The sequence below is a fragment of the Synchiropus splendidus genome, chromosome 1, assembly GCF_027744825.2.
Source record: "Synchiropus splendidus isolate RoL2022-P1 chromosome 1, RoL_Sspl_1.0, whole genome shotgun sequence".
Taxonomy (NCBI): domain Eukaryota; kingdom Metazoa; phylum Chordata; class Actinopteri; order Syngnathiformes; family Callionymidae; genus Synchiropus; species Synchiropus splendidus.
In genome coordinates this window covers 22,380,989-22,405,924 of record NC_071334.1, presented here as the reverse complement: position 1 = coordinate 22,405,924, position 24,936 = coordinate 22,380,989, and the positions used below count along the sequence as shown (strand labels likewise).

Here is a 24,936-nt window from a genome sequence, read left to right as displayed (position 1 = left end):
TAGAAACAAATAAATGGTTAGCACACCCTTCGAGTTTGTTGAGCGGCTTTTTGTCTGTCAAAGAACTTACTGTGCTGCTCTTCACAGCTTGCCTGACCAACCTCCCACCTCCTTCTACCTGGTGCGACTAATTTCCAAGACACCCTGCATCGTCCTGCGTTTAGGCTTTCCCATTGGAACACAAGCACATGTGAGGAACAAGGTAGTGAGCATCTCAAATCTGCTCTCTTAAGAAATACTGTTTATGCAGTCTGAAACTGGAGTTGAATTTGATGCTCAGAAATCACAATTTTCTTTCTAGATTGTGGATGAGCTGCGGGATCAAATCCTCAAACTTCGATTCCCACATCGCGTTCAAAACAAAGAGGCCACCCCCAAGGCCAAGAGAAAGGTGGTTGGACATCCATCCCCGTCCAAGTCACCCTCCATCCCCATAGGAAAACCCGCTCTGTCAGATAGACCTTGTGTGGTGGTGTTAAACAAACCCCTGGAGAAGCTTCTCATCAGGTATGTGCTTCAAATTATTTTTAAAACAAACCAATGTTGTGAACAACCCACATGTGTGACATATATGAGTGAGGGATTTTTTTTCCACAGACTGGGATTTGCACACCTGCAAAATTAGCTTAGATGTAGCCCAACTTTAAGTTTTATTCCGACTCTGTCCGCAGGTATGATAAGCTGCCTTTGGACTTCAGGACTCCATTCATCTTCAACATGGAGAACTTTCCGCAGCCATCAAACAGTGCTGTGCCATTAAGCATGGCAGCCAACCGCACCGCATCATCAACACTGGCGTCACTGTCCCGCTACTTTCTGCACCGACGCTGGGTGTGGGCCGTGCAGAGCAGCCAAGGCCCAGCTATAGCCATGCAGGCTGTTGCCCACATCCTATCTATGCTGTCAGAGTGAGTGTTTGCTTCCTTTGTTGACTGACTTGCAATGAATATAACTTTCAGTGAGGCTTTTTTTGTCGCTGTAGAATCCGCATTTCTGAAGGTTTTCATTTTGCTGCGAGTGGAGAAGGAATTGTCAACATGGTGATAGAGCTGCCAATGAAGGTAAAGAAAAGCCAGATATGACAAACCCACCAACATTTATTCAAATGACTAAACTTGGAATACACAATTGTTTTACAGGGCATGTCAAGTGACACTGACTCAGAGAGTCACTCTTGTATTGTTCAGTACATTCTCTTCCCGCCTCACTGCACCTCCACCAAAGACAGGTATTACTGCCCACTTACAGTATATATTAAGCTTAGTTAAGTTGAAGAGGGATTGAACTAAATGAATTGCAGAAGCTTTATCATGCAGTTTATTTTACTTCAAATTATTGTGGTGCCACATTCAATTGAGAATACTACCAGTCTCGTGCAGCAGATCTTTTGTGATTTCAGCTTCTCCACGGATGATGACAACGACACTGAGGTAGAGCCTGTGGACCAGGACACAGAATTGAACCTGGTTACAGAGTGCTGGGTGGAACCTCAGTCAGGCACAGTCACAAACTGCACATGGCAACATCGCCACCTGGAGGGGCTGACGTATCAACAGATTCCTCAAGCAGTGTGTACATTTTTATTGTTATTTTTTTAAGCAATGTCACCTTGTTTGATTTGTGATTTTGGTTTGAAGGTCTTTCCCCGTGATTTTGCCTGCATGTCCACCATGATGACGTTTGAGTATCTCAGCCAACTTTGTCAGAATAAGGACCAGTCGTTCTCACTGCCTGTTGGAGTTAATGATGGCAAAGGTAACGTTCAGCTTTTGTCAGTAGTTTTGTGTGGGAACAGTAAATAGTACTGGTAAAGTAGTACTCACTGATTTTGCCTCTCATTTGTCCCGGCCTTATTTACTTCTGATAACGCGAGCATATCTCCAACCTTTGTTTGATCACAGGTGATGTCTCACCTCCCGAGGACAGTATTCACATGGTTCCTTTTCACTTTGACCTCATTCAACTGCTGCCTAAGTGCCAACAAGTGGAGCTCTTCTTCTTGACGTTCTGCAAAGGTAACTCTTGACTGTACCAGTGCTCAGGAATCACAGGCAAAAACAACTGAAACTGAAATTCTTTTGTTCTTGTCTTTTGTCAAATGTGCAGATGCATCGAATGAGGATCAGCTCCACGCTGGTCCCTGCTTGCCCAATGAGCTCCTGCTCAGTCTCTTTCACAGCAGCTTGGAGCAGGATCTGAGTGACAGGGAGATCCCGTTGGTCAACAATGATCACATCAACTTCATGCAGCACATTTTGGAACGAGAGAGGGAAGGTCATGTGGCACCCTTCTCCTTGCCTTTAATTAAAGGTGAATGTTTGCGATGAAGATAGTCCCCACATTTCTGCTCCTCTTCTGACGTACTTGTTGTGTTGTCAGAGGAGTTTGTGAAACCTCCAGAAAGACAAGACACAGTTACGTCATTCCACGCCACAGCTAGCAGTAAAGAAGTAATGGGATCCTCCAGCACATTACAGGTACAGCCTGTAATGCAGAAGCCCTTCTTTAGCAGCACTGGTGTTTTCACTGTAAAAAAAAAAAAAAAAAAAATTCACTGGGTGAAAACAAATATTTTTATGCTTATATGTAATGTATATGTGCAAAACTAGTGCAAGATATGGCTGTAATCTATTGATGGCTCACTGCTTCTGTTTTTGTGTCTCTATTCTGCTTTGTTGCAGAGTTTTAGTAATGCTGACCTGGTCGATGAGGAGCCCTTGCTTGGTGAAAGAAGCTGCTCGGTTCCACAGTGGAGATGCTATGCCAAGCACATTGGTTCTCAGCAAATCATCCTCACCTTCCTCCCTGCAACCTTCCAAGGTTGGTCCTCTGATGCTGCCAATACTCCTGAATATTGGAGAAAGATGAGCTTGTTTTCAAGCCATGGAAGATCCACTAGACAGTTTGAGTGTGTAGGATTTATGAGCTCAAGGAAATGATGAGATGATGATTATATGAATATTATGCTGAATTTCACTGTAGCCATTTCAGTCTTCTTGTTTATTATGGGAGTGAAGCTCTCACCTGAGTCCTAAACATGAGTGCTGAAGCTCTCAGTGTTAAATGTTCTCTGTGCTTCTGTATATTTATGCGCATATTTGTTTTTCAGATGTGTTGATGTTGATGACCTCAGGTCTGGACCCAGTGGCCCAGAGTCACCTGAACTCACAGGATGATGATACTCTGACTCCTAGCAACAAGTCACAGGCTGACTCTTTGTCCGGCTCCACTAGTGGACTGGACAGGTCTGAGTCCAGCATCAGCTTTGCTGACAAGATGCGAAGGAGCTCAAGCAGCGGCCAATTCACCACCTGGTCACCCATGCTCTCGCCACAGCCCGAAGGCCAGATTCTAACTGTCGATTACCTCTCTGTGGATCCTGATGGCTGGGATCCTGCTCCTGATAGCTTGGGTTAGTCCCAGTTTTTGTTCAACTCTCAACGACCAAAGCTGATGTTAGATCAGATGAACTGGAACACAATCATGTTATGAAACCATTACAGTATTGCTCAGCGACTTAGTATTAAATTCTGTTGTTGGCCATTTTACTATGGGCTATTATTTTTCTCTTCCAGGTCTTGGGGACAAAGAGGGAGTTCAGTTCTCTGAACCCCAAAAAGAAGATTTCCATATCACTTTTAGTCGGCAGGTTTCCCAGGAGAACAGCAACCAGTGCAAGTGTCCAGTCTATGTCTACAACTGTTCATTGGAACAGCTGAGGGAGCAGTTGGTGCACCCCAACCCTAGCCGTCAGCCTCGAGACATCTTTTTCAGGTACTGACAAAGTTGGTAGTTCAAAAAATGAGGGCTGCAGCAACTCTTTTGCGGATTACAGAACAAAAGCATGAGACGTAGAAATCTTTGCTCAAAATTCAATGTCACTTTAAGTGTTGAGGTGAGCAGATGGTTTGTCCCTTGACTGAGTTTCCTCTTAACACATACGTGAACCAACCCATTTTTAAGCGGCCCAGTCCCAAAGCCCTGAATGAAGAAGCCCCTAGAAATTGTGTTCTTTGTGAAATCATTAACATGTTTGTCTTTGGATGTCTCCACCGTTGGGAGTAGACCTCGAGATGCTGGGTCCTGGGAGATGTATCAGCAGATGAAATTCAGGTAGCACTGCTCGCCCTAGTCTTTGCTCTCCTTCCGTCTCTGGTGAGGTGCTGCATTCATGCTGAGGATTCGCTTCTCCTTGCTGGACTGTCAAAGTGTTGCTGATCTAGTTAACTCCCTGACACAGCTGCCTGTATCTCTCCTCACCCAACGCACCTATTATGTCACACTGCACACACAATTTCACGTTTTAGACACAAGCCCTAACTGCTTCTGGTTTTGTTTGCAGCTTAACCTGAAAACGCTATTTATGTATTTATTTTTTAAACAATGGTCCAAATGAGGTGGATGAAAAAGCCATCTTGGGATTCTGCAAAGTTGACTCATTTATGGATCCGGTGAGCTGCAGAATACACTGCAAACACTTTGGCCACAGGGGCACTGCCTTCCAGCCACTCCCGACAACTCTGCACGCACACTGCTACCCAAGACAATAACTTTGCTTCAGATCGTGCTCTGATGCTGATGACAATCTTTAATGTGGTGATACACTGAAGCTCATCAATGGACTGTTTAAATGACTTAAGTAGGTGCACTATATGTCGGGTGACAGGAACACAGGAAATATACAGTGCTTTATGGCATGTGCATTACATTTGCAGTGGGTGTACAGATCATTGTTAATGTTGGATTGCCGCCGTCATGGATTCATGACTCGTAAATATGTTCTTGTCCTTCACAGGCTTGTTGGTTTCCCTGGCCTTTCTCACTGTGGAGATCTTGGCTCAGTACTTTAACTGCTTTTGCTTTTGATGTTGATGGATTTGATGTATTGTGACCATATTGGGAAGCATGGTTTGAAGCATCATTCTTTGTTCTCCGTGTTCCAGGTCTCTGTCTCAGGACCGTAGCAGCCCGTCTCCCTGGTCCGACCTTCTCTCACAACCTCACAAAAACAAGGAGCTGGCTAACTACTGCAGTCTTCTCCAGGAGCATTACCACCACAGCTTCGTCAAAGGTGATGTTTTTCAATGTTCTTATTTGAATTGCATGTGAATGATGCACTTACCTTGTGTATTGGCCTGGATGTTGAACTATCTTTGTATCTTCGTTGACTTTATCCACAACCTGTGCTGGTAGGTGTGTACAGGAGCCTGCAGCAGTCTTACAGCATCAACTCCCAGGATGTGTTGTTGGCCATGGACTACTGTGAGGAATCCCTGCAGGAGATCGACATCACTTCCTTCCTGCAGACCCTTTGTGGACACATCAGGCTTTTTAATGAGAGTGGAGCATCTTCGACATGGAACATGACACCTCAACCCTCACGCGGTCCTCCCACCTTTACCATTGGAGACGTTGAGCTGGCACGACCGGATGTGAAATCTGTCCTCGCCTCCTCATCCAGGTCAGCGCGGCAGATCCTGATCATTTATTTTGCAGTATAGACATTTTTAAAGACAAGAATTCATGAAAGTTGTCTGTGTGATCTATTGAAATTGTACCGGAACCGGGTGTCTTTAAAATTCAGACTCACTGTTTAAAAAAAAACCCATTGATCTCATCAATGTCTGCCTTCAGTATGGAAATGGATGATGCCAGTGAGACTGAATCCAGGGAGGAGAAGTCTTCTCCTGCGACCTGTCCATTGGACCTGGATAATACTACCATGTCCAAGATACCAGCATTCCCTCTGACTCTGCTCCATAATCAGCCCAATTGTGAAGTGTGTCCAGATCTGCACAAGATCATACAGGTGATGTCCCTGACTGGCACAATGTTGGTTGAAGGATCTTTCATTGGGGTTCATTTTCTTCTGCGATCAGGAGTGTATTTTCAGAAAGCACATAGTCTGCGTATTGATGGACTTTTTTACTTGATTGCTGTATGGGTTTGAAGTCAGATTTGCGTTCTCACAACTACTGTGGTTTCTCTTATCTCATGGACAGGACAAGTTCATGGCGACTGTGTCTCAATACTTTAAGACTGTTCCCTCCAATCCACATTACTTCTTTTACTGCCCTGTATCCAAGAAAGAGGTGAGTGCCACTTATTTTTATTCAATAGTTTATCTGCATTTTATCGTCCCTGTTTGTTCGTTCAGTGCAACATCTGCAAATCTGCCTCCAATCCAAACATTTAACGCCCACTTGTCGATCCACAACAGATCTGCTTAATTTTTTTTCCGCAAATATAAATCGGCAGATTACTTAAGTTTGACCTACCATGATCATTTGTTGTATTAAGCATCCTTACATTGAACACTTCAGCTTCCGTTTTCATGTTAGGTCACGTGTAAAAATTGTTTGAACGTATAGAGGAAGAATTATAGAGGAATTTCAAACTTCACTAAACTTAGCTGAAGATATAAAATAGTACAGTATATAACATAAAATACAGTGAATGATATTGTATGTACTCGGTCACTACTTTGTTTCGAATCGAATCTAATTTAGTCGGATAAGTAGTTTGCTCGCAACGATCCAGCAGGTGTCAGTATTGTGCAACACAATGATTCTCTGTCACTATAATTTGAGGCCTCCAATGCCACTATTTTGTATCGTTTCAAGTTCTTCAAAAGTGTTGACATATTTTGTTATAAATGTGATAGCTGTATTCATGCAAGACTGCTCATTGTAGTTGTGTCACCCGTGACAAGGTTGATTGACGAATGTGTCCAGGTGTTGGAATGTGCCGATAACACATGTCTTATGTCAGCAGGATGAGTCTGAGGACAGCGAGGACATTGAGAGGAAACCCAGCGTGGAGCTAGTATCAGATGCAGAGCCAGCAACTGAGGATGGTGAGTGTTCACTCTCAAGATCTGTCTGAGGGGAGGTTGTGTTATTGTTTTCCACTTAATACCCCAGCAATGATGTTGAAAACTAACTGAAAGTTCATCAACATCCAGAGCGGCACATGCTGCACTGAGATCAGATGCCGATGTTGGTGTATGAGGGGTATTTCACAGATGTTTTGTGAATAGAAATTAGATTAACTGCTTGCTCAATGACTGCCTTTGGCAAAGAGGAGAAGTTACTCATTATGCCTGTTCTTTTATGGAGATTTGTTGTAATGTCTGAAGCACACTGAACAGCTTCACCAGTCGTTGGTCTCCCTGTAGATAACATGCTGGGCTGCTGCATCATGACAGAGAGTGACACTGACTTGGTTGTGGAGTATGAGGATCAGCCTGCTGTTGGATCCCTGGCTGGGGAAAACCGGTCTTTGTCTGATTCCAACACACTCAACCAAGACCAGGACTCATTCAGTATCCTAGATGGAGACTCTCTGCTGGAGGTGGACATCACACAACTAGACATGCCGCCACTGTTTGTTCATGTCACCTGCTCTGTCAGCATGAAAAGCTGCCACGGATCCATGCCCATTCAAACACTTCCCACGTGTCTTGGTGAGCACATGTTTTTTTTTTCTATTTTATGATTCTACACTCTAGATGATTCATAATATATGTTCATAATTTCAGGTGAAGTCATTTCCTGCCTGGAAAATTACAAAGAGCTTCAGTCTCTTGACTTAAATGAACTCTCTGTGACACTGGACCTGTTTGTTCTGACGCTACCACTGGAGATTGAAGTGATCAATGACTTCCATCATAACAGGTGCGTCTTTAAGGCAGAGTAGTTTAAGTTTTGTTGAACATTTTGTTGGTAACTAAACTGTAAATGCTTTATAAAATGGAGAGTTGGCATATTGGAGGCAAATCCTATAAACCCTGGTTTACACTGAAGGCGAACACCCCGTAAAGCTAACACCCACGGTCATGCAACTCTCTCAACCTACAACTTGAGCAGAGTTCCCTTCTTTAAATATCCTGACTTTGAGGGTTATTATTATTATATTTGCTCCTTGTGTGTGCAGATACACTTCAGAAAGTAGCGTGTCTCTGAACCGCTCTCCAGGCCAGCCGTCTTCCTACAGGTCTGATGAGGAGTTGATGACAGTCCTAGATGGTCTGAGGGGAGCCGAGCTTGATGGGTAAGTTGCCTTGATGTTACCGCTCTTATATGTTTAGACAACGGTAAATAGAATCATTTTCACACATTTACATTTAAGCTTTTCGTTATGAATTTGATTTTATATTTGACCTATTTGTGCTAAAATAACTAAAATGAGCTGTATATTTGTGGATGGATATTGTAAACATTTTTTCCCCTGTCAGATTATGAAATAATCGTTGAATAAAATCATAATACTTGGACGCCAGGTTCTATAATTATGATGATTTTTTTTTTGTCTTTCTTTAAGGGTTTCAGGTGAAGCTTTATCCAAACTCCCAGAACCTCATAAGTTGGCAATCTTGGCTACTATGGATGAGGTGAGTGTTCATTGCTTCTGATTTTTTTTTTTTTTTTTTTTTTTTTTTTTACAAGGGACAGATGTAAAGTTAATTTTGAAAGGAGAGTTTTTAACACTTTATTTATGTTTATTGCCATCTCCCTCTCAGATACGCTGGTTGTTGGAGGACGAAATTGTCTCTGCGCTGCGTCACTCCAGAGTCATCGGATCCAACATACTTCACAAAGTCGCTGACCATGTGATACGGTCCAGTGGTCGACTGCACTGTCACTGTGAAGATGTGGCACTACAATTTGTCTTCAGGCCAGAGCAGTCCCTTGAAAAATTTAAAGAGGCAAGGAAGTGCTCACATAAACACAAACACACGTACGCATAGATTCACAAGAGCGGTCAGAGGCTGGCCAGTGGAAGTGATGTCATAACATGGAATGCCATGAAGACACCTGAGTAATAATGCAATATTGGTTTGGTCCGTTTATCACAAATGATGTTGCTGTTGTTTTTTCCGGCTCCTCGAGCCGCTTGTTAATTCAACTACATGATTCTGCAGGAGTTTCGCCGAACATCATTCCCAGGTTATTTACTAAACGGAGAACAGGATGGCTTCTATTATATCTCTCTGAGCCGGCTTCACCCACGGAGGTTGCACATCACAAAGAGAATGTCAGAGGAAACCCCTGAGACCAGACCAGGCAGCAGCAGGCCCTGCACTTCAGCGGTAGAAACAGAACAGCTGGATGAAGTGTTGCAGCCCAGTGAAGAGGCCCAGACGGAGGCGGACAGACAGGTCAGTTACTTAAATTTGTTTTCTTCCGAAGAATGTTTTCTCTCTATGGAGAAAAAAAGATTTGACTAAAAATGAGCTCACTCATCCTAATACTGTGACCTGTGGAGTAAGAATCAAAATCACTTTCCCCTTTGGGCACCAAAGTTGCAACGGGCAGCGTTTATACTAACCCAGATGAAAATATGAAACCAGTTATTACTACTTAACAAAAGCAGATGCCGAACACATGTCGCCTCAATCTGAGCAACCTTTGTGGGCAGCTTTCTATTGCAGTTCTGGAGGATATACAGTCGAGAGAGGTTGTAGTTTCCTAGTAGGCACAGCGGAAATGAGCGAATTTGACTGACTCAGGCGCTGAAGATTTTCACTCGTGCAGTATGACAGAGGTGACGCTGCATCTGCTGTAGCAACACGTCCGTACACCAAGAGTCCACAGGAAGCGCATACTGGAGACCGTGCTTCACTGTATAGCAGGAATGTTAGAATAATGCAATGGGGAAATAGTGGCAGACGCGGGAGAAAATACACTGCACATAGTCATGGAGGCTGCACGTGTCGATAGTCGTGCTGTAAATGACAGTGATGAGAAGCATGGCGCGGACAACGAAGCTTGTTCCTGCTTTCTATCCTTTTTCTATTCGTCATGACCATCAGCTTTGTGTTAAACCTCATGCTTATCAGTTTCAACCTCCGTGATCTATCAGTGTATGAGTGCTATGAAGTCTTAAAGCAGGTAGCAGAAACCATGTTCTCATTTTCCTTGCTTCAGGAGCAGTTTTTTTCACTTCGAATCATCCCTGAAACAAAGCTTTACTCATGACTAAAGACGGATCCAAAATAGACCAGACTCAATTTTGTGTGTGTGTGTGTGTGTGTGTGTGTGTGTGTGTGTGTGTGTGTGTGTGTGTGTGTGTGTGTGTGTGTGTGTGTGTGTGTGTGTGTGTGTGTGTGTGTGTGTGTGTGTGTGCACGTGTGTGCACGTGTGTGCACGTGTGTGCACGTGTGTGCGCGTGTCTGTGTGTGTGCGCGCGTGCGCGTGTCTGTGTGCGTGTCTGCGTGTCTGTGTGCGTGTCTGTGTGTTTTTGCAGATGGAGGAGCAGACAACTTTGTGTATTTCAGCTGACCTGTCAAATGATTCGACTGCTGACATCAATAATAAAGACATGGAGTCAAAACTTAACACAGAGTGCAGTGCATCACAAATCTCTGCATCTATAGTGGTGGACAAACCAGAGTCCAGTACTCTGCAGGGTGACCCCATGTGTCCACCAAAGACGCCATCCAGTGTTAGCCTGGCTGAGTCCACGCTGTCAGCCTCAACCAGTGAGTCTACGCTTCTGTATCACATCTGCTGTTTGTTTTTCCTTGCTTGCTGGATGTTCATTTTAGCAGACAATCCAGTTGTTCCTTTGAGTACCATGAAATATTAAGATGGCTGCCAGCGCTTCTTTCCTAACTGTGTCATTTCATCACGACAATAATCTCTGCTCTTCTTCAAATGTTTGCTAGACGCAGTTATCACTCAGTGACGTACGCACATTTTGTCTCTGCAGGTTTTGGTAAGCTCAGGCCAAGTCGTGTCCAGAGTGTCATTTCCAGTCAGGGCAGTTTGGATTCTGACATGCAGGGTGGGTGTTAAACCAATTATAATGTGATGTTACATTGCTGTTTCAACGTTATTTAAGCGTTTATTAATTGGTAATTATTATGATAAAAAGTCGTAGTAGTATCAAAAGTATAACAGAAATAAATAACCACTCACATTCACATTCAACAGACAAGTAAAACTTACACTATGAAATCAATGTCTTTAAAAATGTCTTGTATCCATTGTTGTCATATATATATATAATGTGCCTTTATTAAATATAATCACTTCACTATAATCACTTTTTTTTTTTTTTTTACAAAAAGGTATAATGTGATGGGTTACATTTGTCTCTATTTTCTGTGTGAAGGGTATGATGGGGGCAGCAGCGACTCTGAGTGTGAGAGTCCCACCTTGGATGAAAGGGAGTGTCGCTCACCTATGATGCCAGACTTCTGGTTGATCGTGGAGATTCACCAAGACAGAGTCAAAGTCTACTCACACTCCAGGTTAGTCAACACTATGAGCTAGGACTTGGTCATTCTTCCAATATTCCCTTTCCACTGTGTTATGAGCCTAGATGGTTTTCTGAGGTTTCACTTTAGACAAAAGAATACAGTGTTGCAGCGCCTGACTGAGACTTGACGGTCCTTACATCACCTATCCCTTGTCTGAAGACAGCATGTGGCAGGATACAAGCATGCTGGGAGGCTGCTTTTTCAATTGACCGGCTGGGATTAAAAAGTTTTACGAACTAACAACACTCTTCCTGTATAGATATCTGGAGAGAAGCTCACCTTGAGTTTGACGGTGGAAGCCATACTAGTTTTCAAGTCTCCTTTAGACTTCAAGAGGATATTTGCAAGTAACTAAATGTTAAAAAAATAAAGTCTATAAGCTGTAGTATTTTGCAACTCTAGACTATTCCTCTTGACCAGAAGAGGCAACAAAATGGCTCTTTTGATAGTAAAGGTTTCCAACCCCTGTTCTAGAGTAGCTGTGGATGTGTAACTTCTTAATCAGTGTAGCAACTGTTGGATAGGTGAGGGCCAATTCTTTCTTTTTGCTTGTTGTGTTCTTCATCGAATCCATACCCTGTGCCCCCTCCTCCTCACAGGAGCTTCATCGAAGGAAAGGAGGAGACTGCAGAAGATTTGGAAAAGCAGGAAGAGCCGGTCTCTGAATTAATGTTGCTCTGTCAGACGGTGGTGCGGAAGATCGGAGAAATCTGTCGTATAGTCAACCAGGTCAGCAGCATCGCAACTTGTTCTTTCATGAAATGATCAGTCAACGCTACTCACAGAACTACGATACAATTAGCAACACAGTTTAGCTGTTGTAAACAGCTCTGTAATTCCTATTAACCCTATAAAAAACTGCCCTTTTCATTAGCACGAAAGGACAATTTTATTTCAGTCTCAATCGTCACTACAATGTAGCTCATAGTTGTATTGATATGGTGTGTAACCTCTTATGTTAGCTTCTCCCGTTTCTGTTGTGTAGCGAATGCTGCTGCAAGACCTGCACGACAGCCATGTGTGTAATTCTCTGCTGGTGGCTGAGAGTGAAGAGGATATCTGGAAGAATGAGTCTCTTTATAGGCAGAGGCTTAACACTTCCGATGGTAGGTCCATAGAACTTTGAGCGCATCTCTAAAGTTAAGCCCCTTTCACACAGAAGTTTTGGTGATTCGTCTCAGAAGACCCACTGATGGTGTATCAATTTTGCTGTAACATAATCAGCCAATTTATGCTTCTTGTCCGCCTTTGTTTACTCAGAAAGTGAAGCCGATTGATGGGGCTAAATCAGCTAAAATGATCAGGGCTTTTATCAGCATGTGAAGATCTGTGTTTACGCTGTCTAATAGATTACAGTGCAGATGAGAGTTACCAGGCCAGAGACTACCTGGCTGCCACCATGCAGTTCATCCCTGGTCATTTTGCCTGTGACGTCGTGTGGAGCACAGTCATCCATATTCACCCGCGACTGAAGATGGGACCCAACATGGGAGTGACAAGAGGTTAGTAACCAGGAGATACGTAACGTGTGCGAGTAAGTGACTCGCAGATAGATTTTTTTTTTTTCACGTTGTCCCCCAAATTGCGACAAAATATAGTATTTTATTGTATCCCTCTTTCTTTGCTTACATAAACTTTGTTTTTTTGTGTGTGTGTGTTTCAGCCATCCAAGGACTTCGGTCTGTTCTAAATTCTTTCTGTGTGGTCAACCGGAAAAACATGTTTGTCTACCAGGAGAGGACAACAAAGTCTGTCTTCTACCTCAGGTTGGGTTTCCGAATTTGTGTGCTACTATATCTGGAAAAACATAGTCTAAACCCAGGGACGGCGAACTGGCCTTTGAGACAGTCGGTTCTTCAGGGTGGAACAGTTGAAAGCGAAAGAATCAGACATGCATGTGCCAAACTTCGGTCTCTGTCTCTTGACCTATGATAATACAAATGCAAACTCTACATTGGGGGTCTCTTCTTTCGAAGACTTTATGGAACTCGGGGCCCATATGTCTTGTGGAAAGATTTTATGTTCACCCATCTGCTTTTACGTTTAAAGCAAAAGATTGGAAGACTGTTTTGTTTAACCTCAAATCATTTCTCCTCTTAGGCTGTGTGAAACCTCACAAACAGGGAAGTACTCTGATGTTGATGGAAATGTTCACCTGAGCCGCTCCACTGCACTCGCAAGAAGCCAGGAACCCTCTAATTCTGAGGACATGGTGAATGTCTCACTGAAACTAACCTTTTTTTGTTATCCCTATACTGCATACATGGAGCTCACCACCACTTTTACCTTTACACGTGGCTCTACAATTTACACATATTTTTGTCACCACGCTGTAGAATTTCAGATTTCCTGAAGCAACTGTTACTTGACATTAGATCGATCGGCCACTGATCGTAATCTGCCAATATCAGCGTGATCTATGAATGCCCATCACGATTTCTCATTGCCCATTAAAAAAACAGTCATGGTGGCGCGCCACGACTTAAATGAGAGCCGCTATGTCTTCAGTATGAAAACGAAATGGAAATTTGCATTGAGGAACTTTCAATGGTTGATTTTTTTCACATGTAAACAGAATGACTCATCATAGCTACATTTTGATTGAAGTTGATACTCAAGCCATGTGATCAGCATCGATGATTGGCAGCATAAATCCTGACTGGAGCATGTCTAATTGGCATCCCTTGCCTAATGATAAAGGTCCTTATGTGATGCTATTCACACGTCTCAGTTGTGTTAGTAAGTCTTTACAATTTGCTCATTATTGCTGTTGAGACAATCCATCGAAGAAGCATCGCATAGCAACAATACCATACATTAGCTAGTATTGAAATTATTGGAAAGAAATGTGAATTTTATCAGTATTGTGTGACACTAATAGGAGCCATTATTGGGTAATATAGACTTTGTGTCGCAGTTATTTGATTCTTAAAGAGTGTGCTCTTTATCTTTTTCATATTTTTTGCTCAATCACATATGGTCCCAGAGACAGTGAAGTTACCTAGTAAAGTGTTTTGATGGTGGTAGTGGTGGTAGTGTCAGATCTGTTCTGAAGTCAAAAAAAAGCTTTTCTCCAAATGAGTGTATAAAGAGTTCATGTGAGCATCGCAGTGAACTTTTGGCTGTAGCTCTTAAAAGTCACATAGCCTGAGGCAGTAGCGAGGATTATGAAAGTTAAGTGGGGATAATTGTCGATCCAAGGTGCTTCTCTGCTACTAATCTGGTGCTGCGGGTAAACTCTGCCGTTTAACAGCTTCTAGTCTACCATGCAGGAAAACATGACTTAGTCACCTACATCCTACTCATATGGCCTCTGGCTGGATGCAGGACACAGATAGAGTCGCTTGTGTCCTGTAGCAGTCTGAGGGGGCTTTGGTGGCAGGTGTTGTAATCCATTTCAGTCGTCTTTGCCACAGGGCACAGGATGTTGTCTGTATCTCCTGTTTTTATAAAACAGTGGTTACCATAACAGTCCAGTCCAGCTACATGCTGTGAATGCAGTTGTCCACTAGGTGACACATTTTTACAACATCACAGCATGTGTCCTTCAAAGTTATTATTGATAAAAGCAAATCAAATGTTTTCACTTGAATATTTCACATGGCTTTTTTGCTTAATAAAAGGCCACCTATGTTTTACTTTTTTCTGCATTGTCACCAATGCGGCCCTCAGTATACATGTGCATGCATTTACTGAGGCGAGTGCTGTTAACAAAGAAGTGAGCGCATTATTATGTTTACAATGTGTTTTAGCACTTTATACAGTGTTCACAACCACAGAAAACAAACCTGATCACTTGATCGTATCAGTTACTTATCATTGTTTGCTAGCTTTCTGCTTAGATTGTTTTCGTCTCTCCTCAGGCCTCCAGATCTATTCTAGAGGGCACTCGTCCTGTAGGACAAGTGGACAAACACATACTGCTCCTGGTGCATGGAGTGGGAAGTGCTGGTAAGACTGCCTTGAGTGGAGTTTTTTCTAGTTCATAAAAATAGGTTTTATAAAGTACTTATTTTTATTTAGCTTATAGAAACCAGTTGATACCCTATAGGCAACTCTGCTCTTCACGTTTCTGTCTGTTGGTGGCGCTTTTGTATTAGATCTAATGTCCAGGTTACATCTGTGGCCCAACACTCTTTTCAAACCATCAGTTGATTTTCTTATCGTCTCTTCTGAATTATGTTTCATGTCATTGATGTAACTGTTTATTTTATAGTCAAATGTGTCTTTTTTGTTCATCCATTTCCCTTGCTGTCAGTGTTGGTTTGGTTTCAAGTCAAAGACTGTATCCAACTAAGAAAAGCAGGGGCCTTCAGTATAGCTTATGAAGAACATTACATTTTTGCCTAGATTAATTTCACTTCTTAGTAGCTCTCCACAATAAAACATGCATTCACCTTGTAAATGTGGGAAAGGGCCTAATGCTGTCCTTAATACAAACAGACTTTCTGCTTGCTGTTTCTGTTATTTGTGGCAAATGCATTTAACCTCCTTGCTGTTCAGGGCCAGAGATCACAGATGAGCTGGTGAAGGTGCTGCGCAAGCGGCTGGATGAGACAACCTTGGACATCATTACAGTCATGTTGGTCAGGAACTGTAAACTGACACCTGCGGACGTTGAGGTAGGAACCGATTCAGTGGTTTACTTCGATAAACACTCCATGCACTAACAAGACTGATTCTGATTTTCTCTATCTTCTGTGGTCAGTTCATCCAGCCGTCTAGTTCTCCTGCCACTGAGGTGATGAGCTTCAGTCTGCCTCACTACTGTTTCTCACTGCTTCCCGCCGTGGCTCACTACCTCAGACAGAACCTCCTCATCTTTTTGCACATACCCAAGTACACAGACAGCAACACCGCACACCACTTCAAGGTACAACTGTGACTCAACCGTCTTTTACATTAGACTTAGCATTACGGTCGCACAGACTTTCTGTTTCCCTGCCTCTGTTTTGGTTCTGTGGCCAGGGTAAGAAAGATACATTAGGAAACCTTCAAAACAATGACTTCCTGTGACAAATTACCATTCAAGAAGAAGAATTTCCAAATGCCAATCTGGCACAAAGGCTGAATATGACCTAGGTTAAGAAATTCCTCGCTCCAGATGGTGATCCTTTTCCTGAAATTTTCTTCAAAATCCGTACATAGCTTCTTTTTTTTTTTTTTTTTTCTTCGAACACAGACAGACAAACGGAGACATCAATGGCAAAACAAAACTTCCTCGGCAGAGGCATTGATCAGAAACTAGATAAGTTGTTGGACCTCCACTGCACTGACTTCCTCTCAGTTTTCTCCCAAGTCTTACTTGTCATGTTACTGCACCGACAAGTGAGATATAATATCAAGCCAGATGCTTTATTTGGATTATTTGCAGTAAACACATCATGTATTCAAATACAGTGGCGCCTCGGTTTTCAAACGTCTCGGAATTTTTTTTGCTTCGGATTTCGAACAAAAATCCAGAACTCGAACGCCCCCGAAAGAAGCCAGAAAAACCATAACGCGTGCGGACTGATCATCTTACCCACGACGCGCTTTGTCATTGTGTATAACGCAGCCTCTGTATGCAGACGTGTCCCGTTAGCTACATTTACTGACTGTTTTATCTTCATATTGAGGTGTAAAACCTTTCCTGTCTCCGCACTGGACCATGGTAGAGTGTCACAGGGGAGGTGCTCGCTCTCCACACAGGGATGAGGCGAGTCTGGGACAGAGCGTTACTTGGTTTATGACTTTGTCACAGCCAAACTGCACAGAAGCGCACATTCAGAGCTGGACACGCACCGGGCACCTCTTCACTTCTGGAGAGACGTCACTCACTCGGCAACCCCTCCCACATGCAGCGGCCACACACATAGACGAACAGCGCACCTGCAGCAGACACTCTACATTCACTCCTACAAAAGCCTATTTTAAGGCTTGGAACGCATTATTTCTTTTTCCATTCATTGTTATGCGAAAAATGGATTCAGATTTCGAACAATTCGCTTCTTGAACCACCTTCTGGAAAGGATTGTGGTCTTTGAACTGAGGTACCACTGTATTGATAAAAGGAAATTAAATCTTAATAATATTTGCAAATGTGCCATTTTATAAATCAAAGCAAAACTAGCGATTCTTGCATGATATGCGAACTTAGTGACTATTTCAATAACCGTATTGACTATTCCTATATTGTAGATTAGACTTAATTAGACCCTAAAGTATGGTTTGTGCTGCTGTGCAACAGTTTAACAGGTGTTTTAAGTGATCTGTATTTGTAGTGATTGAGATGAAGTGCTTGACCCCTGGTACGTTCTTTGACATGTCACCGTATGTGATGCAAGTGCTGATGTATGTAATGTGTTTATGTCATGACTGCTCTGTTCCCTCCAGCACTACTTTCACCTCAATAGTGAGCTGGCTGATGGGGACATCTACCTCTACAACAAACCTGGAGGACAGGGCACTGGAGGCAAAGGTAGACACATTTTCCTCTCTGGGATAAAACATATCCGCACCCCTTTCTGAAGCTGGAACTGATAAGTCTCATTCTCTTTTATCACAAAACAGCTCACACTTTGAATGAACTCATAATGGATAAAATCATGTGGCGATCTTACTCTGTGAGAAACGTCCAAAACATATATACGAAACCTAAGCCAGCATTAGACTTCAGTTACAACAGAGCAATTATGGCATCTTTCCTTGACAGTTCATACTCCCTTCCGTTTGTGATCCAAAACTGCTGCACTCTCTCTTTTCTAAGACCTCAGATTTGAGCTATAAACCGGTATCTTTGTTGTCACCCAGGTGTATATTAATATAAAGAAATTAGTCCATGATGTCACTGTCTTTTTCATTTTGGAAAAAATGTCACACCAAGGCAATACTTTCTTTCTTTTCTTTTTATTGCCAGTATGCAGACTATAACCTCTGGCAACTGTGCATCTGAGGGTACAATGATGAACTGATTAAATCAATTTCTTTCTTCACATGCTCTTATTTGGGGAGGTGGTTACACTATCATTGTCATATCGGCAGTTATGCTCCAGTTATGACTTATAGTTGAGCTCCTGACTGGTGGGCACTTGTTCTCACTCACCTCGACTTATCAGTCACCTCTATGTGACTGTCAAATCCTCACCACTAGCTGAGATGAAGTGTTTCCTCCTGGATCGTCAGTTCATTACCCTGACTCCTAACTTCTTTTTAATTGCCAAGTTGAGGTATGTGTACTGTCTCTCATTAGCTTTAAACACTGCAGTACAAGACATCTAAGTCATGCAGGGGAGCCTCTGAGTGGCGGGAGGCAGACGCTCTCCTGGTTTTTTCGAACATCCTGACAAAGATAAATTCTAGGACTAAGACATTACACGTGTACCTACAGTACTCAAAATCTTATTCATATTCACCGTTCTAGCTTCACATTAACTGCATGAAGAAAAGTGAAGCCTGGTGTTTTTATTTATTTATTTTTCAATAACGTCTTTTTAACCTATGGACATTCACTAGATTGAAGATGCATGATCTGGTTGACTTAATTTTATATATACAGTGGAACCTCAGTGCGGACCTGCACAGTTTACCACCTGATTTCTTTGTCAAACAACTTGTAAGTAATTTGACTATCTTTTCAGGAATCGCCTGCATCACCCTTACTTATGTGGGCTCCAACAGCCAGCCCATTCATCTCCAAACTCTGGACTGTGTCTCACCACTGACCTTGGACTTGTGTGCCAGCCCCCTCCTCACGGAACAGTTTGATGAGCTCACCTCTGTGAAGAAAGTTGAATTGGATTGTCTCAGCTCAAATGCAGGTGCCAGCAATTGCCAGTGTTGGAGAAGCTGCTTGACAAGTGGAGCTTATAAAACTTTGTATATTTATTTGAGCCGCAGTAGCGGTTTGAACAAACATCTCTGCACCTGGACGTAGAAACATGTTTTGCAAAACATGCCTTAGCAACAACTTCTACTCAGATTCTCATTTCTTCTTCTTTTGCACGTTATGTTGGTGTTGTCCTCCTGAGGCTACTATAGTTGGGAGAATTTCTAATGCTATCCCTGGGGTGATGATTCTCATCCAAGGCAAATGAGCGGTGTGCGCAGCAAAACAGCAGGATTGGCTGGTTTTACTGAAGTTTATTAAGATTATCAGACAATTAATTTAACCGTCGTCCATAATAAGTCTTCTGAGATGAACTTAATTCTAGAATGTGTAGTAATGGTTTCTAAGTTGGGAGAGTGGAAGTCAAAACAGAAATTTCCATTTGCCTTTCCTTCAAAAAAGACAAACACATAGATGGGTCGGTGGACAATGAGCTTTATCACCAACAAATCCCTGAGTGTTGTGTTGCTCCTCTTGTCATTCAGTTTTAATGAAATGTGATTCACTGGATAATATTAAGTACCAATCCTAAACAGAGCCTTTCCCTGTGTTAATCAGAGCCGCAACTGTACGTCCGCTTTGACATCTGGGAACAAGGCAACATCAGCCCGTTACAACTGTCTGACAAACTACAGGGGGCGCTACGGCACGCGCTTTGTGACGTCATTATGGAGCTCCGTGTTCTTCCCAATCCACTTTGCCTTGGAACATTGTGCCCTGCCGCTAAAACCAAAGAGGAAGCTAAAGGTGAGTATTTCAGGACCTTGCCTCCTTCAATAGTGTGGTGTTCTTACTACCTATTTACCTACTACTACTTTACCTAGAAAATCCATAGAAAATTTCATCAAAATTCAGATCAAAATGAATAACAACCTATTCACTTTGGGAGCTATAGTGTCAGTGGTGATGGATATTTTGGGTTCAATTCCAAGGCTGGAGCTTGCAATACTTGCAAAACGTGTATGTTGCTTCCTCTGCAAACATGAGAAAGCAATTTGATGCTGTCAAGGTGAATATAAGTATTCGTTTTTTTGCCTAAATTTTGACCTTGTTGACCTCCATTTAATGAGTCAACATGATTGCAAATGTCGCGCATGCTTGTCAAATTTGAACATCTTACATGTATAGCCTTAGTGGAACCAGGACATAAGAATTGAAATTCATGTTTGATCCAGTCAAATATTATTCCTGACTTCTCCAATACTGACTACAGTGAATATCTCCTCAGGACTTGTACTGCCGGAGGTCAAGGAGATGAAGGAGAGTCCCAGACCGCGAAGTGGCTCTCGTGTCTTTAAAACCAGCCCCTCGCCCATCAGTGTAGCACAGCACAACACAAACAACAGCATGACTGGGTCCAGAACACCAGAGTCTACAACTCCTACTGGAAAGAGCTCTCGACGCAGTTTCTGGGACATCCTGGTGAGTGGTGTTCATGCTGCCTGGTGGTGAGCTAGAAGCAGAACACATTGTCTCAAATTCTTATATTATGTTTTACTATATGTATACAGTATATTTCATTTACTCTGACAAGGGCCACCTAAATATAGGCAGGCAAATACTTTTGCTCACACCTGCTCAAGAGTGAAAAGTCCAGTTTCTTTTCATTGTAATGCGCTTTGTTGGGGGATTAGATGTGGTTCTACAGTCAAAAGTTTTCTGCTTTTTCAGTCTTTTTAATTTTTCATTGCAGGTAAGCATCATGGTCTTGTTGTTACACTTTAAGTAAAAAGAAATTCCTCTCATTTGTCTGAAAAAGTTCATTCTTCAACAGATTAAATGAATGAAGGAATAGGAGTCCCAGAGATGTTTTGGATTAAAGTAATACCATGCCACAATTTTCATGCAGTGTTCCGTTCCTGCAGAATAAACCTGACACGGCAGAACTGAGCACTCCCAAAACAACTGACGACATTGTGCAAGAGAGAGGAGAAGAGGGCCGAGCTGCGCGGCGAAGACACAAGACTGAGAGTGTGAAGCAGCAGTGGAGCACAGACAGAGGGGTGGCTGTGGAGCTGGAGCAAGCCCAGAGGTTGTGTGTGTGTTTAGATGCATATCTGACAATAGCTTAGTAGTTGTCTCCTACAGTAACCTAGTCTGTTTTGTTTGCAAACTGGTGATGATCTTTGATGTGCTCTTCAACTGAGTCAACTCTGAGGTAACCACTGTGGACCCTGAGGCAAGGTCTGCGAGGCTATATGGTGATCTGATGGTTGGATGATATGTAGAACTTTGAACAGGTGGGAAGAATCTCCTTGAGACAAGATGCTTGTTTTGCATCGGGAACATTTACAGATGCTATGAATTTATTGTGTCAGAAGGAGTTGTTCCAGAAAATTCCCTCTGAGATTCGACCGCTTATCATATTCTACTTATTAATCTATTTTTCAGTGAAAGCATTTCTGCATGTGACAAGTGCGATCTGTGAATGATTCCCTTGTGTCTTAGGCGACAAGTGTGTCAGCTTGAGGAGGGAGACTCAGGCACTCTGCACCCGATCTACCAAGACACCTGCCAGCCCTGGATCAATTTTATGGCAAAGCTGGGTAATGGTCATGGCCATAATGTTTATGCTCAAATGTGGTGTTGGTGTGTGACGTCTTATCGATCTCCACTGGTACCAGGCTGCCCGTCCATCCAACAATGCTTTGCTGAAGTCGCCTCAAACTTCCTTCTTCCTTCTGTCCTGGCTGAGATTGTCAAATTGGTCAGTTCTCTGGCCGGTGATACAACAGTGAAGGCATTTGAGAAAACTAGGTATGTCATCAGTAAATTCATGATGTATATTTTTGGACCAACAAAGAATTTTTCTTAAGTCTAGGTCCTCATGGAACAAAATTGTTTTTTAGTTGGTTAGAATATGCTCTTTGTCGTCCCCAGCACTCTTGAATCTGGAGATGCATATGTACCTTTTCCATTGGTTCCTAACTTCAGCCAGCCTCCGGACACCATGAGGAGCTTCATTCTTATCGGACGAAACTTCCAACAGTGGCACTGCAGCACAGAGCAAGGTAACTTTGACCGTGTTTCCCTGCATTAGAAGCGGAGGTTTTGAGAGTTTTTTTTTTCAATTTGACGGATGTGCAATGGTTGTATTCCGATACTGTGGAACTGAAACAAGCATGAGGCCGAACTCTAACACTAACACTAACTCTGCTCCAAACATGAACGATGAGATTTCGTAACCAGTACAGCAGTGACTCTCTGATAGTGCTAACAGACAGATTAACTTAGTTTATCTATTTCAAACATGTTTATCATTGCTTTTGTTCGTGTGCATGGACTAATGCCTGCAGCTGTCTAACGTCTGTTCTTCCATTAGTGTGTTGTTTTTTTTTAACTGTCCATGCCGCATTGCTGTCTGTGCCATCTCTGTCTGCCTGCAGAATACAGTTCAGATGAAGAAAACACACCAGTGCTTAGTAGGTGCACACGTAAGTCTTAACTTTGTCAGATTAATTCATTCATGCTCAACTACCAGCTTCCGTACCTTAATCCGTCCTTACGCAGTGCGTTGCCCACAATATGCTGCACTAGGTTGAAATTGTGCATCAATTAAACCCTACTGTGTCAACAGCGATGCAGTGTGGAAAGCTTCAGTCTGACTTTGGCATCATACTAGGACACTGTAGTCCAGTTTTAAATTGTCTCTATTTGGTGTCTTGAGCGTGAGAATATGTTGCTGAAAGCAGTGAGTGGGAACCATTGTGCCTCCTGCTGCCAGAGTGATATCATGATTCAGCCTTCAGATTAACACTAATGTGTTCTTCAGTGTGTTTTTTTTTTTTTTTTAAACAAACAACACCGTCCCCAGGTGCAGTCTCATTCAGGGTCCTTCATCATGGTTGTCTTGGTGATGACACCACATGCTATAAAACGGTGCACCTGGAATTGGTGTTTGCTCCAAAACAAAGTTTGTATCGGATTAATCTGAGTTATTCAGATGGATTCATTATTTTTTGTCTGTAATAATTGATCGAAATTGATCTTCTGAAGTCCCAGTCCAATTCTGAAGAAAAAGTTCAAGTTCATCACTCAAATAATGATTTTCTGTCATGATGCTGCTATAAAATAGCAAACATAATGATTTGTCCACTTAATTAAAGATCTGCTCTGAATTCTTAAATGGACTAGTTTTTCTTAAAGGACTGTGTCCTCTTGAACAAGACAGCAGGATTAGTATGACGCCGTACAGTGCGTCGCACCATTGCACAAATGAATCAATGCCGTCTGATCTGATCTCGTCTCTCCATGTTACACGTCTGTTAACCCACCTATGCAAACACTGCATGAATTAATCTCTTGATGGTTGGACCGTTGCCTTTGTCAGGATAGAGCTACACAGACGAATGTTGGAGATTTCATGAGCTGCATTACTGATCTTCAGCCAACTAGTAAGCAGGTGCCTAATTCTTGCTACTGAAGCGTGTCCGAGGATAAATGGGAGTGAACCGACTGAAGCCCTGCCCTAGTCAGAGGCCAGTTTTAGGGAATTTGGACTGCTTTGCTCTGATGACCTGACTGACTTTACATCTCTCTACAGCTCACAAGGGCTTCCAGCGCTTTGAGGCTTTAGAGCAAAGTGATTGGTTCAGTAGCAGCCAGGCCGGGGCAGGACTGGCACCCCGCCAGAGGTTTCTGCTGATCAGCATCCTGGACAAAAAGGTGAGTTGGCATGCAGGAGTGGGGAAGTGTTTGTTGGCTTTTGAGTACAGCCTGGGGAAGAACGAGCAAAGGTTTGGTCGGTGCAGCAGCCACTTTTGCCTCCACATGAATTCATTTTGGAGCCGCATTTTTTTTTCAATCAGCAGCTACAAAATGATGTAGACACTAATGCATTGAAGTGGATGTAAATGTGGACACATGGATGTTTGATGTCCATTTTTTGTCACAAATCTATTCGTCGCTGAAATCTGCTGCTTAATGACATAAAAGTATGTGGATGGCATGCCATCTTTATCCGGTAGTGATGCAACACGTCATGCTAGTGTTTGCTACTTACTGTCCGCATTCGCTTGTCTTTAATGTTAACTGCCTCCCTGTGCACCAGGTGACCTTGTACAGCTACAACTGGTCTGTGGACCTGGGCTGCTCCCTAAACCAAGAGCTGGTCCGCCTTGTAAAGTGGCAGAATGCCAGGGCTCATGTCGTCCACTGCTTGCTAAACCAGAAGATGGGTCTGTTCCACCATCACTGCTTCTCTGATGCACCTGTCCATGAGACTGACTCCAAACAGGTAACAGACCCCTTCATGGCCTGCTTGTCCAGTTGCATGCATACATACATGCATGCATTTACCTGTAAGAGTTTTTTTACTTTTAATTTAATGTCTTCCTCCTGAGGATTCACTTGCTTTCTGGGTGTTAATTTAATGGTTGTAGTGGAACAGTTCCATCCAGGTGTTGTTAAATCACATTGGTAAAATGATCAAAGTAGCAAGTGTGGAACGATAAGTGGCCACTAGCCTTTTTTTTTTTTAAACAGACAACAGACCCTCACTTTCATCTGTTACGGAATTGTAATTGTAATGGCCTTGGTGCCTGTCAGTCACTTGACGTGCAGATGTTTGTGCTGCACAGACTAGTTCAGATGGAATCATCCTGTTAGTTCAACATCTGGAGTGATGCGGCTGCATCTCCTTGGGCAGTGGTCATGCAGCTGTTGTGTCCCGCGGAGTATTGGCAGTTACCTGTTCGACTCATGGCTTTTCTCATATCACTTGTGGCATCTGGCATGGTTCGTGTTTCATGACATCTTGATGTTTAAAAAAAAAAAAACCAAAACCCTTACTGTTGCTCCGCTG

At 42.8% G+C, this 24,936-nt stretch overlaps 1 protein-coding gene across 11 annotated transcripts in view; it reads left to right on the top strand.

Moving 5' to 3' along the window:
• Positions 1–24,936, top strand: part of szt2 (SZT2 subunit of KICSTOR complex) — a 53,381-nt gene that overhangs the window by 5,322 nt on the left and 23,123 nt on the right. For 4 of the 11 annotated variants that reach the window (XR_008414243.1, XR_008414234.1, XM_053861088.1 and 1 more), the window contains exons 14-60: positions 88–202; positions 302–507; positions 672–908; positions 983–1,061; positions 1,140–1,228; positions 1,400–1,568; positions 1,638–1,755; positions 1,902–2,015; positions 2,107–2,310; positions 2,380–2,477; positions 2,682–2,820; positions 3,110–3,412; positions 3,576–3,774; positions 4,066–4,113; positions 4,944–5,071; positions 5,194–5,461; positions 5,635–5,809; positions 6,003–6,092; positions 6,772–6,856; positions 7,178–7,465; positions 7,541–7,676; positions 7,936–8,052; positions 8,323–8,392; positions 8,522–8,707; positions 8,924–9,160; positions 10,249–10,483; positions 10,714–10,788; positions 11,119–11,257; positions 11,866–11,995; positions 12,252–12,372; positions 12,616–12,768; positions 12,930–13,032; positions 13,367–13,478; positions 15,130–15,217; positions 15,770–15,888; positions 15,975–16,139; positions 17,642–17,726; positions 18,886–19,065; positions 19,692–19,880; positions 20,362–20,555; positions 20,999–21,165; positions 21,582–21,679; positions 21,758–21,890; positions 22,014–22,144; positions 22,520–22,567; positions 23,677–23,798; positions 24,184–24,369. Coding sequence is in view for 5 of the 11 variants with exons in the window: in XM_053861088.1 (XP_053717063.1) it covers positions 88–202; positions 302–507; positions 672–908; positions 983–1,061; positions 1,140–1,228; positions 1,400–1,568; positions 1,638–1,755; positions 1,902–2,015; positions 2,107–2,310; positions 2,380–2,477; positions 2,682–2,820; positions 3,110–3,412; positions 3,576–3,774; positions 4,066–4,113; positions 4,944–5,071; positions 5,194–5,461; positions 5,635–5,809; positions 6,003–6,092; positions 6,772–6,856; positions 7,178–7,465; positions 7,541–7,676; positions 7,936–8,052; positions 8,323–8,392; positions 8,522–8,707; positions 8,924–9,160; positions 10,249–10,483; positions 10,714–10,788; positions 11,119–11,257; positions 11,866–11,995; positions 12,252–12,372; positions 12,616–12,768; positions 12,930–13,032; positions 13,367–13,478; positions 15,130–15,217; positions 15,770–15,888; positions 15,975–16,139; positions 17,642–17,726; positions 18,886–19,065; positions 19,692–19,880; positions 20,362–20,555; positions 20,999–21,165; positions 21,582–21,679; positions 21,758–21,890; positions 22,014–22,144; positions 22,520–22,567; positions 23,677–23,798; positions 24,184–24,369 (6,871 nt within the window). In the remaining 6 variants the exon portion in view is untranslated. The remainder of the gene's footprint in view (positions 1–87; positions 203–301; positions 508–671; positions 909–982; positions 1,062–1,139; positions 1,229–1,399; positions 1,569–1,637; positions 1,756–1,901; positions 2,016–2,106; positions 2,311–2,379; positions 2,478–2,681; positions 2,821–3,109; positions 3,413–3,575; positions 3,775–4,065; positions 4,114–4,943; positions 5,072–5,193; positions 5,462–5,634; positions 5,810–6,002; positions 6,093–6,771; positions 6,857–7,177; positions 7,466–7,540; positions 7,677–7,935; positions 8,053–8,322; positions 8,393–8,521; positions 8,708–8,923; positions 9,161–10,248; positions 10,484–10,713; positions 10,789–11,118; positions 11,258–11,865; positions 11,996–12,251; positions 12,373–12,615; positions 12,769–12,929; positions 13,033–13,366; positions 13,479–15,129; positions 15,218–15,769; positions 15,889–15,974; positions 16,140–17,641; positions 17,727–18,885; positions 19,066–19,691; positions 19,881–20,361; positions 20,556–20,998; positions 21,166–21,581; positions 21,680–21,757; positions 21,891–22,013; positions 22,145–22,519; positions 22,568–23,676; positions 23,799–24,183; positions 24,370–24,936) is intronic. The other 7 variants (XR_008414235.1, XM_053861078.1, XR_008414242.1 and 4 more) reach the window with 4 other exon arrangements.